At 46.3% G+C, this 13,712-nt stretch overlaps 1 protein-coding gene across 2 annotated transcripts in view; it reads left to right on the forward strand.

Annotated features, from left to right (window-relative positions):
• The window catches only part of LOC113503284 (fibrillin-2-like), a 36,958-nt gene that overhangs the window by 19,419 nt on the left and 3,827 nt on the right, over positions 1–13,712 (forward strand). Inside the window, exons 11-50 of one of the 2 annotated variants that reach the window (XM_026885125.1) lie at positions 128–305; positions 413–550; positions 628–744; positions 908–1,124; positions 1,360–1,570; positions 1,651–1,755; positions 1,834–2,093; positions 2,169–2,352; positions 2,827–2,934; positions 3,199–3,368; positions 3,476–3,608; positions 3,798–3,959; positions 4,062–4,423; positions 4,516–4,666; positions 4,751–4,903; positions 4,987–5,167; positions 5,359–5,551; positions 5,751–5,924; positions 6,062–6,228; positions 6,515–6,654; positions 6,729–6,845; positions 6,937–7,083; positions 7,181–7,297; positions 7,375–7,478; positions 7,647–7,908; positions 7,982–8,306; positions 8,447–8,680; positions 8,793–8,962; positions 9,074–9,275; positions 9,541–9,660; positions 9,788–9,945; positions 10,038–10,138; positions 10,254–10,493; positions 10,791–11,010; positions 11,101–11,271; positions 11,521–11,629; positions 11,843–12,094; positions 12,332–12,624; positions 12,774–12,980; positions 13,503–13,657. In XM_026885125.1, coding sequence (XP_026740926.1) covers positions 128–305; positions 413–550; positions 628–744; positions 908–1,124; positions 1,360–1,570; positions 1,651–1,755; positions 1,834–2,093; positions 2,169–2,352; positions 2,827–2,934; positions 3,199–3,368; positions 3,476–3,608; positions 3,798–3,959; positions 4,062–4,423; positions 4,516–4,666; positions 4,751–4,903; positions 4,987–5,167; positions 5,359–5,551; positions 5,751–5,924; positions 6,062–6,228; positions 6,515–6,654; positions 6,729–6,845; positions 6,937–7,083; positions 7,181–7,297; positions 7,375–7,478; positions 7,647–7,908; positions 7,982–8,306; positions 8,447–8,680; positions 8,793–8,962; positions 9,074–9,275; positions 9,541–9,660; positions 9,788–9,945; positions 10,038–10,138; positions 10,254–10,493; positions 10,791–11,010; positions 11,101–11,271; positions 11,521–11,629; positions 11,843–12,094; positions 12,332–12,624; positions 12,774–12,980; positions 13,503–13,657 — 7,208 coding nt within the window. The remainder of the gene's footprint in view (positions 1–127; positions 306–412; positions 551–627; positions 745–907; positions 1,125–1,359; positions 1,571–1,650; positions 1,756–1,833; positions 2,094–2,168; positions 2,353–2,826; positions 2,935–3,198; positions 3,369–3,475; positions 3,609–3,797; positions 3,960–4,061; positions 4,424–4,515; positions 4,667–4,750; positions 4,904–4,986; positions 5,168–5,358; positions 5,552–5,750; positions 5,925–6,061; positions 6,229–6,514; positions 6,655–6,728; positions 6,846–6,936; positions 7,084–7,180; positions 7,298–7,374; positions 7,479–7,646; positions 7,909–7,981; positions 8,307–8,446; positions 8,681–8,792; positions 8,963–9,073; positions 9,276–9,540; positions 9,661–9,787; positions 9,946–10,037; positions 10,139–10,253; positions 10,494–10,790; positions 11,011–11,100; positions 11,272–11,520; positions 11,630–11,842; positions 12,095–12,331; positions 12,625–12,773; positions 12,981–13,502; positions 13,658–13,712) is intronic. The other variant, XM_026885126.1, reaches the window with a different exon arrangement.

Raw genomic sequence — 13,712 nt, forward strand, 5'->3', positions numbered from 1 at the left:
CTAGTCATCTACTACTAAACCTATATTTTTTCAAAAACCTATTCATGTTACACTGTTTCGGTGACCGATGAACACATTGAACCTGAGCACTTTCTACTGGTCATTCAAAGTTTCTTGTTCCCCGCAGCGGAGTGGACGCACCTGTGCGGCGGCGGCGCGATCCCGCCGAACTGGCGCCGCAACGTGACGGGCGGCGGCGAAGACGACGGGACCTCGTACGAGCCGCCCGCCATCGCCAAGATCAACGAGTGCATGCTCAGGAACGGCATCTGCGGACTCGGAACCTGCGTCGACAAGGACATCGGGTACTCACACACACTCTTATAACCATCAATTTTCATGATAACCAATAATATCATGACGCTCAAGATACAAATTATGAATACTAATAAATTGATTTTAATTCTTGCAGATATCAATGTGACTGCTGGGATGGTGCTGAATCAGTGATACAAGATGGCAACCCAATTTGTATTGATATCGACGAATGTGCTCTTGAATATTGTAAAGGAGGAACGTGTATAAACAGACCAGGTGGATTTGACTGCAGGTAAAAATTGTCTGGTGTCAATTAATTTGCAAGTGCATCAAAGTTTTCCAAAATTATACTAAATGTTGTGTTTTTAGGTGTCCACCTGGTTTCGATCCTGTCGAAAACGGTCAAAGGTGCAGCGATAAAAACGAATGTGAAATGACGAACGGAGGAATGTGCACTAATGGAGAGTGTCGAAACAGCGATGGAGGGTAAGCATTATTTTTGTCCTGTCATATTTTATCAATGTATTTATAAGGTTAGCGTAAAACTCTATCTAGATACTAGATAACTGACTGTATTTAAATTTGAATGGGTTTTAAAATACAAAACTCTGCGGCAAACTTTACATTATGATATGAACATTTCCATCAGATTCGAGTGCGTGTGCAACCCTGGTTACGAGTCTACGGAGACCGGTCACGCGTGTCGCGACGTGGACGAGTGCCGCGACAACCCGCGCGTGTGCCGGCGCGGGCGCTGCCGCAACACGCCCGGCGGCTACGACTGCGACTGCGAGCCCGGCTTCGACATCAGCGCCGGCGGCTACTGCACAGACATCGACGAGTGCGCCGACAACACCGTCTGCCAGGTAGCCTTACAACAAGCTTTTGATACTGTGGAGCTTAATATTGTTTTTCTATATTGGTTCGTTTTTAGATAGATTAATTAAGATTTGTAATATCCATCAAGCCTTTATTGTATTGACTTAATTTTAAACAGTTAATTTGTCTTTCCATACAACCGAAGTTTTGTAATACATAGTGTACCGCAAGGACTACACCTTAGGACTATTTAAGTATTCAAAATCTGTTCTCAATTAACAGGGTGGTCGCTGCGTTAACAGCGAAGGCTCGTTCCAGTGTGTATGTGAGGCAGGCTACAGACCCACTCCAGACCGTGGTGCATGTATTGACGTTAATGAATGCTCAGAACAACGAGTCTGTAGGAATGGCCGCTGTCATAATACGCCCGGCTCCTTCCGATGCGAATGTCTGCCTGGTTTTACGCTAAGCAACGATGGTAGGACATGTCTTGGTAAGTCGGTTCATATAAAGATATTAACTTTTATTTTATTAATTACGAGAACCAAAATAAGAATAAACGTTTTTTTGCAGATGAGGTGCAAGATTTATGTTACGAAAAGTTTGAAGAAGGGCATTGTACTTTACCTGGACAAAATCCAGTAACTCGATCTCAGTGCTGTTGTAGTTCTAGTAAAGGTAATTATCCCATCAACATTTTGATTGATGTCAGCGATTGAAACATAAATTACACGTTTTAAACTTGTTCAATTACAGGTCTTCATTTAGGTTGGGGTGTTGCTTGCAAAGCCTGTCCTGAAGCTGGAAGCAAGGAATACGACATCCTTTGTCCCGAAGGTTCGAGCAAGGATAACGGAGGAGCAGATATTAACGAGTGTACTATGATTCCTGGAATTTGTCCTCACGGTACTTGTGAGAACTTAGAGCCCGGATACAAATGCATCTGTGACCCTGGATTCCATCCCGATGCTGATGGAATTTGTAGGGATATTGATGAATGTGATATGCACCAGTCGGTAAGTATGATAACCATATATTATTATGTAGACTGACTATCGACACAATTTACTTAATTGTGTTTCAATTCGCAGTACTGCACAGGCGGTCAGTGCCGCAACACGCTCGGAAGCTTCACGTGCGTATGCCCACCGGGGACTCGTTACGAGCCCGACGAACAAATCTGCCGAGACATTGACGAATGCGAGGGTGAGACTCTTTTCATCGTCAAGGAATACGATCGGGGCGACATCCCCCCTATGATCCCAATCGGAACAGGTTACCAACCTTTGTGTGAAAAGCAAACACGTCATAATGTTCCATCCATCGAGCATCTTAACCTCGGACTAGCTCATGTCATTTGACCAACATCAGAGCTTGGTCATGTTAATCTACGTATTACCATCGAGAATGGATGTCGGTCTATAATTAAACATTAATTTCACGCAATCGATTTCATTGCACTGCTTAATATTTCACTTTTAACGATACTATTTCTTCGTAAAAATGGTTCTTGCTGTCAAAATTCCTTTTTACCTTTTTTTGCCAGCTAGAATATTAAGAAATTATGAAGTCTTTTTCTGTAACATTCTTGCTGGCTATATTACCATAAATATAATAAATAATATAAATATAAATAAAAAATAAAATTCTGTACTTCATAAGAAAATAAATAAAAAATAAAACGAGAATAAATTAATACCTGATTAATTTTGCTTTAAACATCATTTAAGATATCGTGTACTTTTATAGAACAATCGAACCCTTGCGATAATGGCCGCTGTATCAACTCCCACGGTAGCTACGAGTGCGAGTGTGAAAATGGATTTGTACTTGACGCTACTGCCCAGCACTGTATTGGTAAGATCACTTTTATCAGTGTTAAAATGGATTTCTACAAATAACTGTACTTACTTATTCGAAACTTTAAGCACTTTGTGGCTATTTATATTGTTTAGTGTGCTGATCTTTCTGATCAGAAATTCAGCTGTTATATGTATGGGAATTGTTTCCATATGTTAGTGCTGAACTGAATAAAAATGAAAAACATAAACATTGTTGATCTATCGGATCATCGTTTTTGCCTTCTGAATTAAAATAACTTGTGATTCCGTGTGTGTGCAGACAACCGTCGCGGCTCGTGCTGGCGGCGCGTGGTGGAGGGCCAGTGCGAGGCGGCGGCGCTGCGCCCGCTGCTGCGCCAGCAGTGCTGCTGCAGCGTGGGGCTGGCCTGGGGCTCTCCCTGCGAGCCCTGCGACCCCGACTCCTGTCCCTGCCAGAAGGGCTTCGCCAAGGTTACCATCCCTCACTAAATTCGTGTCAAAATTGCTTTTGATTGCAGTAAAAGTCTTCAACGTATTTCATACTAATATCATATTTTATAATTCGGTCATGACTTCAGCTTGACGGAGCGACCTGCAGAGACGTGGACGAATGCCAGCTAGATTCTGAGCTATGTATTGGGGGCACTTGTGTAAACACGGATGGCTCCTACAAGTGCGAATGCCCACCAGGACTCACGCTTGACCCAACTGGTATGGAAACATTTTTTATTCTTTGACGTTATTGCTACCTAGTATCTATTAATTTATTTATTTACACTTTTTATACAATATTTGTACATTGGCATACTTAATGCCTGAGGCATTCTCTACCAGTCAACCATAGGGTGATGCGGATGCAGTCAAACATAACCTGTAATTTCCATCGTCTTTTCCAACCAGGTAACCGTTGCGTGGACACTCGTCGTGAATATTGTTATACTGACTTTGTTGGAGGACGTTGTTCAAATCCCCTGCAAGTGGAGGTGTTGCGCGCTGTCTGCTGCTGCTCTTCACTGGGTAAAGCTTGGGGAGACAGGCGATGCGAAGCCTGTCCTAAGAAGGGTAAGTTTATTTCTATAGCAGTTGCATTAAATATCTGAAAGCCTACCTTGTTATTTGTATGACTATTCTATACATATTTACATCGGCCATCATTTGATTCAGGAACGGATGCATACCGCAACCTTTGCATCGCTGAAGGGACAGGACACCCGCCAACAATTTGGGACCGACCAGGAGGACCCATTGGCAATGGTAGTGTGTGGGGAGGCGACAACGGCGGTATCAGTGGTATTGGTGGGGGTGGCGGTGGTGGCGAAGGAGACTATGATTGGGAACAAGTCGGTGGAGGGGATGACAATTGGAGGAACATCTCCGGGGACAGCTGGCACAAGGGCGGGCCTGGGGTTATTCCCGGACAAATGGAAGTCAACGAGTGCGCAGCCTTCCCGGGGCTCTGTGGACATGGCCGCTGCAGGAACTTGGTCGGCACTTTCACTTGTGACTGCTTCCCTGGATATGAAAAGGTTTGTTTGGTTGGAATGGAATGGAAGTAGAGAAAAAACAAATTTTTAGCTTAAGTATTTGATTATCACATCATGTTACTTATTTTTATCAGGACTCAAAGAATCATACATGTGTGGATGTAAACGAGTGCGAGATAGTAGACGGTGTTTGTGGAGCTGGCGAGTGCCGCAATACTGAGGGTAGCTTCACCTGCCACTGCAACCCTGGACATAAGGCTGATGACTTCTCTAAAGTCTGTGTTGGTAAGAACTTATGACACTGAATCTTTATCATAAATTCTTGATTTAAGTTACGGTGTACCTTTATTTTCATACTATAATTTCCAGACATCGATGAATGTGCTGAGACTCGTGGTTTGTGTCGCGGTGGTCGCTGCATCAATACGCCCGGCTCTTTCCGCTGCGAGTGCGGCCCCGGCATGGAACTGTCGCCCGACAGACTGTCCTGCAAGGACGTGGACGAGTGTTCCATCACTTCTGGTCAGTTCTTTGCTTTTATTTATTTTATGCTGCAACTTTTCATTTTGAGCTCCCTACGAATTTATTATTTTTTGTCTCTCTAGGAATTTGTAGCAACGGCGCTTGCGAGAATCTCATGGGTACATACCAGTGTGTTTGCGACGAAGGTTATGCACAGTCCACTGTTAAGTCCCACTGTGAAGATATCGACGAATGTACGGAGGACCCCACGAGATGTCAGCACGACTGTGTCAATACTCCTGGATCTTATCACTGTACTTGCAGGTGAGTTGAAAGAACAAAATATTCGATCTTCTAAAATAATAAAATACTAATTCAGAGCATCTTAATGAACTTAAAACTAATTAGTTTGAAAAGGGAAACTTTTTCGAGTTTTTCTGCATATTGTACTGCAGCTGTAGACGTGTGTTTTGGGTTTGTATAAGCCTGGAATCTTCATGGTATGTTGTTCGCAGGGAGGGCTGGCACCGGCGCGCGGACGGGCGCTCGTGCCGCGACATCGACGAGTGCGGCGGCGGCGCGCGGCCGTGCGGCGGCGGCGTGTGCCGCAACACGCCCGGCTCCTACGTGTGCACCTGCAGCGACGGCCTGCTGCCCGCGCCCGACGCCGCCAAGCCCACCTGCCACGACATTGACGAGTGCGCCGACGTTAGTAGTCTTCTTAATATTTTTTTTCATCCTCTTAAGAGATGCTTTGGGACTATCATAATGATGAAGAGAATATCAGAAATTTATAATAACAATGTATTTGGACGGTATTATAATGTAGTTGAACGCGCGTATCACCTGAAGGTCAATAGAAAATTCAATAATATGACTTGGTTTAAATATCACTCCCTTTCTTTAGGTTCCTGACCTGTGTGGAGCTGGTGAATGTCACAACACTATTGGAAGCTTTGTCTGTCGCTGTCCCGACGGTTACAGCGTGAAGCCGGAGCAAGGTCCCGCATGTACTGATGATGACGAATGCGAACTTGGTACTTGCGACTGTCATCCAGCTGCTGATTGTATTAATTTGCCGGTGAGTTGCAAGAGTTGGAATATTTTTTTCCTATCTTTTTTTAGAAATTGCCAGGCAACTTCGCCAATGTGTTTAACTTTCTTAAGGCAGTGAGAAGATTCCTCTTCTGCATTTAATGTCACGTGTTGTATATGTAGGGTTCGTTCCAATGCCGCTGCCGCGACGGCTGGCGCGGCGACGGTACGGAGTGCGAGGACATCGACGAGTGCCTCACCAACAACGGCGGCTGCCACCCTCGCGCCACCTGCACCAACACCGACGGCTCATTTATGTGCCTCTGCGATACTGGATACAAGGGCGACGGGTGAGGACACATAACCCTCTAACCAGGATATTTTAAATGTTACAAGAACCGATCTTACAGTTATTCAATTGTTTACAGTAAGTAAAACAAGACAATATAAATTACGATGTACGATCATCGTATGTCACTTTACCGCGTTACCTGATCGCCTGACTATTTCCCGATCAAACTGGAGTCCTTAATCATGAGTCGTAATAGTTGGACGCGCGATCGATCTGCCGCATCAGTAATTCAGTGAGACCACCGTTATAAAATGTTTGTTAACCTGGTTCCTTTTCATTTCCAGTTATTCATGCGTGGATATTGATGAATGCGCAAACGACCCGACCCTCTGTGAGAACGGGCACTGCACCAACACGCCCGGCGGGTACGAGTGCGACTGTGATGTCGGCTTTACGAAGTCACCTGACGGCAGATCCTGTCTTGGTAAGTTAATAAATAATGATCTTGAATTAATTAAGTTTTGTCAAAGAAATGTTCTTACAGTTCTATGTTTTCAGATATGGACGAGTGCGCGACATTTGACAATGTCTGCGTTTTCGGTCGGTGTGTGAACACGTACGGCATGTTTAAATGTATCTGTGACAAGGGATACCAATCCGACAGCATTGACGATCGTGAGTTCTTGGAATGAGTTACTTGGAATATAGAAAGAAGCAAGCGGCTTTCTCGAATAATTTTATTGATTAATAATGACATTATTTCCAGTGATGCCCGGTTTCAACTGCACGGACGTGGACGAGTGTAAGTCACCGCAGTCCTGTCAGTACGGACAGTGCATCAACACTCAGGGCTCCTACATCTGCAGGTGTCCGCCTAACTACGAGCTGGTCTCCGACGGCACTGCTTGTTATGGTAAGCTCCTTCCGTAAAAGTCTGAAATGTTAATTCTCTAGCATCTGATGACGAAGTGTTTTTTTACGTGTTTGATATAAATTACATCTGTTTTTAGATTCCCGAAAGGCTCGCTGTTATGGCAAAGTAGATCTGAAGTCTGGAGCAGAACATTGCCGAGACAGTGACGAATTATCTGAAGATGGGACAATGGCCGCTTGTTGTTGTTCTGTTGGTGAGTCACATTTACAGGAGAAAGACATTATATTCATGATATCGTTACCGATATTTACCAAATCTTTTTTTCCCCAGGTGCTGCTTGGGGCAACTATTGTGATCTTTGTCCGGAGCCCGGCTCTGAAGCGTATAGACAACTTTGCCCTGGTGGACCCGGATACCAACCTGTGCTTGAACCAGTGAGTGGTGATGTTGACATATAAATCTTTAGGAAAATTTGCCTAAATGAGATGACGTTGATTTACCATAGGATTTTGCATGCAATGATGAAATGTATTCACATCCTATTAGATGTTTTTTGGGATGGTCTTTTAAATCAGTTGTGCTGATATGTGTGTGTTGTTCAGCCGTCGTACGTGGTGACGCTGGCGGACATCGACGAGTGCGCGCAGCACCCGGCGCTGTGCGCGCACGGCACGTGCACCAACACGTTCGGGTCCTTCGTGTGCACGTGCGGCGCCGGCTGGCAGCTGGCGCCCGGCGAGGCGCGCTGCCAGGACATCGACGAGTGCGCCACGCCCGGCCTGTGCGGGCCCGGCATCTGCCGCAACCTGCAGGGCTCCTACGTCTGCCTCTGCCCCGAGGGATACGTCGCCATGCCCAATGGAAGTTAGTACTCTAAAAACACTCATCAATACATGCTCGTGGTTTACATTATTCTAATATCCATGCACTATTTCAGAGGAGTGTGTAGACGTTCGTCAACGGCAATGCTACATGGACTGGGATCCTGACACGGGCAGATGCACGGGTGCCGCCGGAGTACCGCAAACTAAATACCTTTGCTGCTGTTCCGTTGGCCGAGCTTGGGGTGCACCCTGCGAAGCCTGCCCAGACAAGGGATCACAAGAACACATGGCTCTCTGTGGGGAGAAACCTGGAGAATACATCAATCCTATGACAAATGAGACCAAGCCTATCAACGAGTGTGATATAATGCCACAACTGTGTAAACCTGGAACCTGTCACGACACTCCGACTGGTTTCCAGTGCGGATGTGATCACGGGTAAGTAATTTTTTATGCATTTTCGTTAAGGTTTGTATGACTAATTTTCTTACATTTATTTTTTTGTGAGCTACAAATCTTAATTATGAAAATATTTTAAATGTTTATCGCTGTTATAACATGTGCATATTTTTGTATAGTTACGAGCATGACAACACGTCACACCTGTGCCGCGACATCGACGAGTGCGCGTCACAGGCGGGCGTGTGCCGCGGACTGGCGCAGTGCGTCAACCTGCCCGGCGCCTTCGAGTGCCGCTGCCCGCCCGGGTACCGCCTCAGCGCCTCGCTCGACGAGTGTGACGACGTCGACGAGTGCGCCGACGAGCGCCTCTGCGACCACGGCGACTGCAGGAACACCATCGGATCTTACAGGTCACTACACCACTTCTTGGCCATATGTATAAAAAACTTCCGCCTAACATTTTTTCCCATAATGAGACTGAGGAGGCTGGACGTCTTTATTTATGTTTCTTTATTTCTGCAGATGTGACTGCAAGCCAGGTTACACGCTCCGCGATAATGCTTGTCGTGATGTGGACGAGTGCGCGCGCCCGCGACCGATGTGTCGCAACGGAACCTGCGAGAACCTGCCCGGAGGGTACGCCTGTCACTGTGATGAGGGCTTCAAGCCAGGCGCTAACAACGACTGTATAGGTTCGTACTATTATTTAAAATACAAAATCTCCATTTCGAACTACGTACATTATCTCCCCTCCACAAATAAGATCTTTAAGAAATAATGAGTGTAATATATTTTGCTTGCAGACATAAACGAGTGTCGCGAGGGCGGCATGGTGTGCCGCAACGGTCGCTGCCGCAACACGGTGGGCTCGTTCCGCTGCGAGTGCGCGCCGGGCTACGCGCTGACGGCGGACGCGCGCCACTGCCGCGACGTGGACGAGTGCTCCGAGCTGCCGCAGCCCTGCGGCCGCGACGGCTCGCCCTCATGCACCAACACCAACGGAGGGTCCGTATCCAAACTATACTTACTACTCGTCTACCATTAATATGTTCTTCTTCGTCAGAGACCCGATAGTATATAATATAAAGGTACAATTAATCTGCCCTAAAAGTGGCCAGGCCAATGGCAGCACCTTTGGCACATGACGTGCTGCATAAGTGCATGAGCATTTAAATAAGTTTAGGGTTACATTTCTGTTCAAAAATTTTAATCAAAGATAAATTTCCTTAATTACACTAGAAATTAGATATTAACTAAAAAATGTGCGTAGGTATGAATGTTCATGTGGTGCGGGTTGGAGGCTGGTCGGGCGACGATGTGTGGACCGCGATGAGTGCAGAGAGATCCAATACGTTTGCGCTGGAGGAGACTGTCGAAACTTTAACGGAGGGTAAGTAACGATTTCATGAAAAATACTCATTACTTAAGTCAAACAATTTTAATTTTTTAACATAAAAAAATATTGTAGACGATTTTTTTGTCTTGTATTCATAATGAAATATTACTTATATTTCTAGATACGTATGTGACTGTCCACCTGGCTGGAGATTCGATAAGGCGGCTGCCATCTGTGTCGACGAGCGTAAAGAACTTTGTTACGATGAGTTCGAATCCGGAAGATGTCACAAGGCTAGACCTCTACAGCTTGGTCGACCAGAGTGCTGTTGTTCCGAAGGTAAAACTTAATTTATATTTAGACTTTTTGTTTAATATGATTTTAGGTAAGTGTTTCTGAATGTTAACTGATAATTTTTTTGTCATTTATAGGTGCTGCTTGGGGAAGATACTGTGAACGTTGTCCGACGCCAGATTCACCTGAATTCCTTCGAATTTGTCAAGGTGGAATGGGCAGACCTAATCTTACTCAGGTGAGTTTCAGTTAAACCATAGTACGTATACTCGCAAAATTATTTTCACAAAGCTATATCCGTGATGCTTAGATGCGTTGTATCTAGATATTATTTCTGACCTGGGTACATTCAGGACCTAGACGAGTGCAAGGTCCGCCCTGACGTGTGTAAGGGCGGGCGCTGCATCAACACGGACGGGTCGTTCCGCTGCGCGTGCGCCGCCGGCTACGTGCTGGACGCGTCGGGGCTCGCCTGCGTGGACGCGGACGAGTGCGCCGCCGACCCGCGCATCTGCGGGAACGGAACCTGCACCAACACGCCCGGCGGCTACGAGTGCCGCTGCAACTACGGCTTCACACAGGGACCTGATCAGGTGACGACAGAATCCTTTGTAGTTCCTATCATTCTTGTCATTGACGTTATAAATTTTAGCTATTTTATAAATTTTAAACCCCTTGGCCCTGGCTTAAAACATTTATTTATTTGGTTTTGTGATTGGTATCAATATCTGTGTAAATCAAGGAACATGAACGAAATAATATTAAAAAACGTATTTTAGTAAAATGTTTGACGGATTTATGACATAACCAATAACAACCCTTGTGACAAGAATTTTCTGTTTTGTGTTTGATTAAGTGAATTCAGTGAAATCATAGTATTTTTCTTCTAGACGTGCGTGGACATAGACGAGTGCGCGGAGGGACGCGCGCTGTGCACGTTCCGCTGCCACAACACGCTGGGCTCGTTCCGCTGCACGTGCCCCTACGGGTACGCGGTGGCGGCGGACGGCGTGCACTGCACCGACATCGACGAGTGCGCGCAGGACCTCAAGGTCTGTCCGCACGCCTGCGAGAATGTCGTCGGGTCCTACATCTGCAAGTGCCCGGAAGGTAATACATGCTTACTTTACTAATGAAAATGGCCATTCAGTGGAGTCTTTAAAACCTCTAAACCTTTAAAATATTTTTTTTGTCCTACAGGTTACAAACGAACATCTTCACCCCACGATGCACCGGATGCCTGCGAGGACATCGACGAGTGTTTGGAGGCTGAGCGCTGCTCCCCGGGCGTGTGCATCAATACCGAGGGCGGCTTCCTCTGCGACTGCGATGTGGGCTACGAACCGAGTGAAGATGGAATGGCCTGTATCGGTGAGGATTTTTAATTACATGGTAGTTTACCCAAGCATTTCTGTGACTAAATTTTTTGTAACTCGACATAAGGTACTTGACCTATAGAGCACCTTGCTCTATAGGTTTAGCTAAAAAGAGTCTGGCATCCCTCAGATGAAGATAGGTATAGGGTATCCCTCACTAAGGGATAGCAGGACTTGACATTTGGTAACTATAGTTTGTCCAAGCCTGTAGGAGTTGTATCACCTATTGCGCTGTTGCCCGCAGACCACCGCACAGGCATGTGCCACCGCTCGCTGGTGGCGGGGCGCTGCATGCCGGAGCCGTGGCCGCGCGCGCTCGCCTCCACGCCCGCGCCGCCCGCACACGTCACCAAGTAAGACCATTACCGTCACTATTACCTATTCTTAGTTCTAAAACGTCGTTTCTCATATGTTTATTGCATTTAGTAAAAAAAATCTTGTAGCTGAAAAAAAAAAAGATTCAATTCAAGTCCTTTTTTTCGTTAATGAACATACCATAAAAATACCAATAAAAAGCGAATATTTGATTTGATTTAACCACTACACATTGTTGCTGTACGTTCTAGAGCGCAATGTTGCTGTACGCTGGGTGTTGCCTGGGGTCCGGAATGCGAGCTGTGTCCGCAGCCTGGCACCCCCGAGCGCCTGGAACTGTGTTCACCTATCAACTTGGGCGGCGGCACCACTGGCCTCATACCCGGCATGAAGGGAGAGAACAACGGACAGATCGGGAACGGCATCGACATGTTCGATGTAGACGAGTGTGCCGCGATGCCTGGCCTGTGCGCGCCCGGCAGATGTGTTAATACTATTGGCAGGTGAGTTCAAAACAGACTTTTGACCAAATGTTTAATAAAATCAATAAATATTTGTGTCACTAAAAAGTTCTAGAGAGAGAAAGTTTGGAAACATTTGATAAATCCGATTTGCATATCTTTTTAAGGTGAAAATTGGCTTCCTCAATCGTTGTTCTGTCTTTTACAGTTAGTTAGTTTTTCATGACAAAAAAGGTATTTTTTTTTAAATAAATCAAAATATTATGATTGTTCTATTAGTTTCCGTTGCGTGTGCGGCCGCGGCTTCAAAGCAGCGGGCGAGGTGTGCGCGGACATCGACGAGTGCAGCGTGCGGCCGCCGCCGTGCGAGCAGCTCTGCAAGAACACGGAGGGCTCGTACGAGTGCCTCTGCCGCAGCGGCTACGAGGTGGACGAGGACGGCGCCAACTGCCGCGACGTGGACGAGTGCGAGCGCGGCACGCACACCTGCCAGCAGACCTGCACCAACACCGAGGGCTCCTACGAGTGCTCCTGCCAGGACGGATATGAGAAGAGGGGCGATGCCTGTGTTGGTTAGTCATATCTTCAAACTTTAAATGTCTGGAAGTCGAGTTCTAGACACTTGGTCAGATTGAAGGACTGGCAAACATGTATAAAAAAAAATACTTGCTCTAAAATTCCAATCTATTGCCAAGACACTATTGTTACTATTGTTTTGCAGATGTGAACGAGTGCCATGAAGAAGGTTTGTGCCCGGCGCCAGGCAAGTGTGTGAATCTGCTGGGCTCGTTCCGCTGCGTGTGCCCGCGCGGGTTCCGCCTGGACGTGGCGGGCGCGCGCTGCTTGGACCGCGACGAGTGCGAGGCGGGCCGCTGCCAGTCGCCCTGCAGGAACTACGCCGGCGGATACCGCTGCGACTGCCCCGCTGGTATGTACTTACCTGCTCATTGGTTTTCATCAAGGATTTTTCTTCTTAGGAGATTGTAGGTCCCACTACGTCACCAGCTGCAGAGTTGTTACACAATACTGCATCAGTATTTACAAAATAGCGCCAATAGCTTCATTCAGTTTTAAATAAACGAGAAGACGATTAAGGTAATGAAAATACTTCAAATATACAGTGGGGTGTTGTAATTTGGAACTACGTAGTATCTCCAGTTTCGTTGGCGGCACAAGAGTAGCATTACTTCAACTTGTTGGAACAAGGGTCGTGCATTTAGTTTCATTGCTAAGACACAGATGGCGTTGTTGTGAAAATAGCTGGAGATGGAAAAAAATAAACTCAAATAATCAATTATTTAGCAGTGTTTAACTGATCAAAATCCAATTGAAATATGTATTTAGTTTTTTTTTGGATTTCAATTAATTAATTGATGTCACTTGGGCTAGATTTGTTTTATTATTAAAACAATAATGGTTATTATATGATAATTCTGTTGTGTGGCGTCAGGCTCGGTGCGGTCGTCGAGCGGCGTGTGCGTGCCGCAGGACGCGTGCGCGGCGTCGCCGTGCGGCGGCTCGCCGTGCTTCGCGGTGGCCGGCGCCTACCGCTGCGGCTGCCCCGCCGGCTACGGCTGGGACGCCGGGCACGCCGTGTGTCTGCAGGTAACAACATGTTACAAATAACCTGACATTCTAAATTGATAGTACATTTCTGAGT

The sequence above is a fragment of the Trichoplusia ni genome, chromosome 19 (assembly GCF_003590095.1).
Source record: "Trichoplusia ni isolate ovarian cell line Hi5 chromosome 19, tn1, whole genome shotgun sequence".
Lineage (NCBI taxonomy): Eukaryota > Metazoa > Arthropoda > Insecta > Lepidoptera > Noctuidae > Trichoplusia > Trichoplusia ni.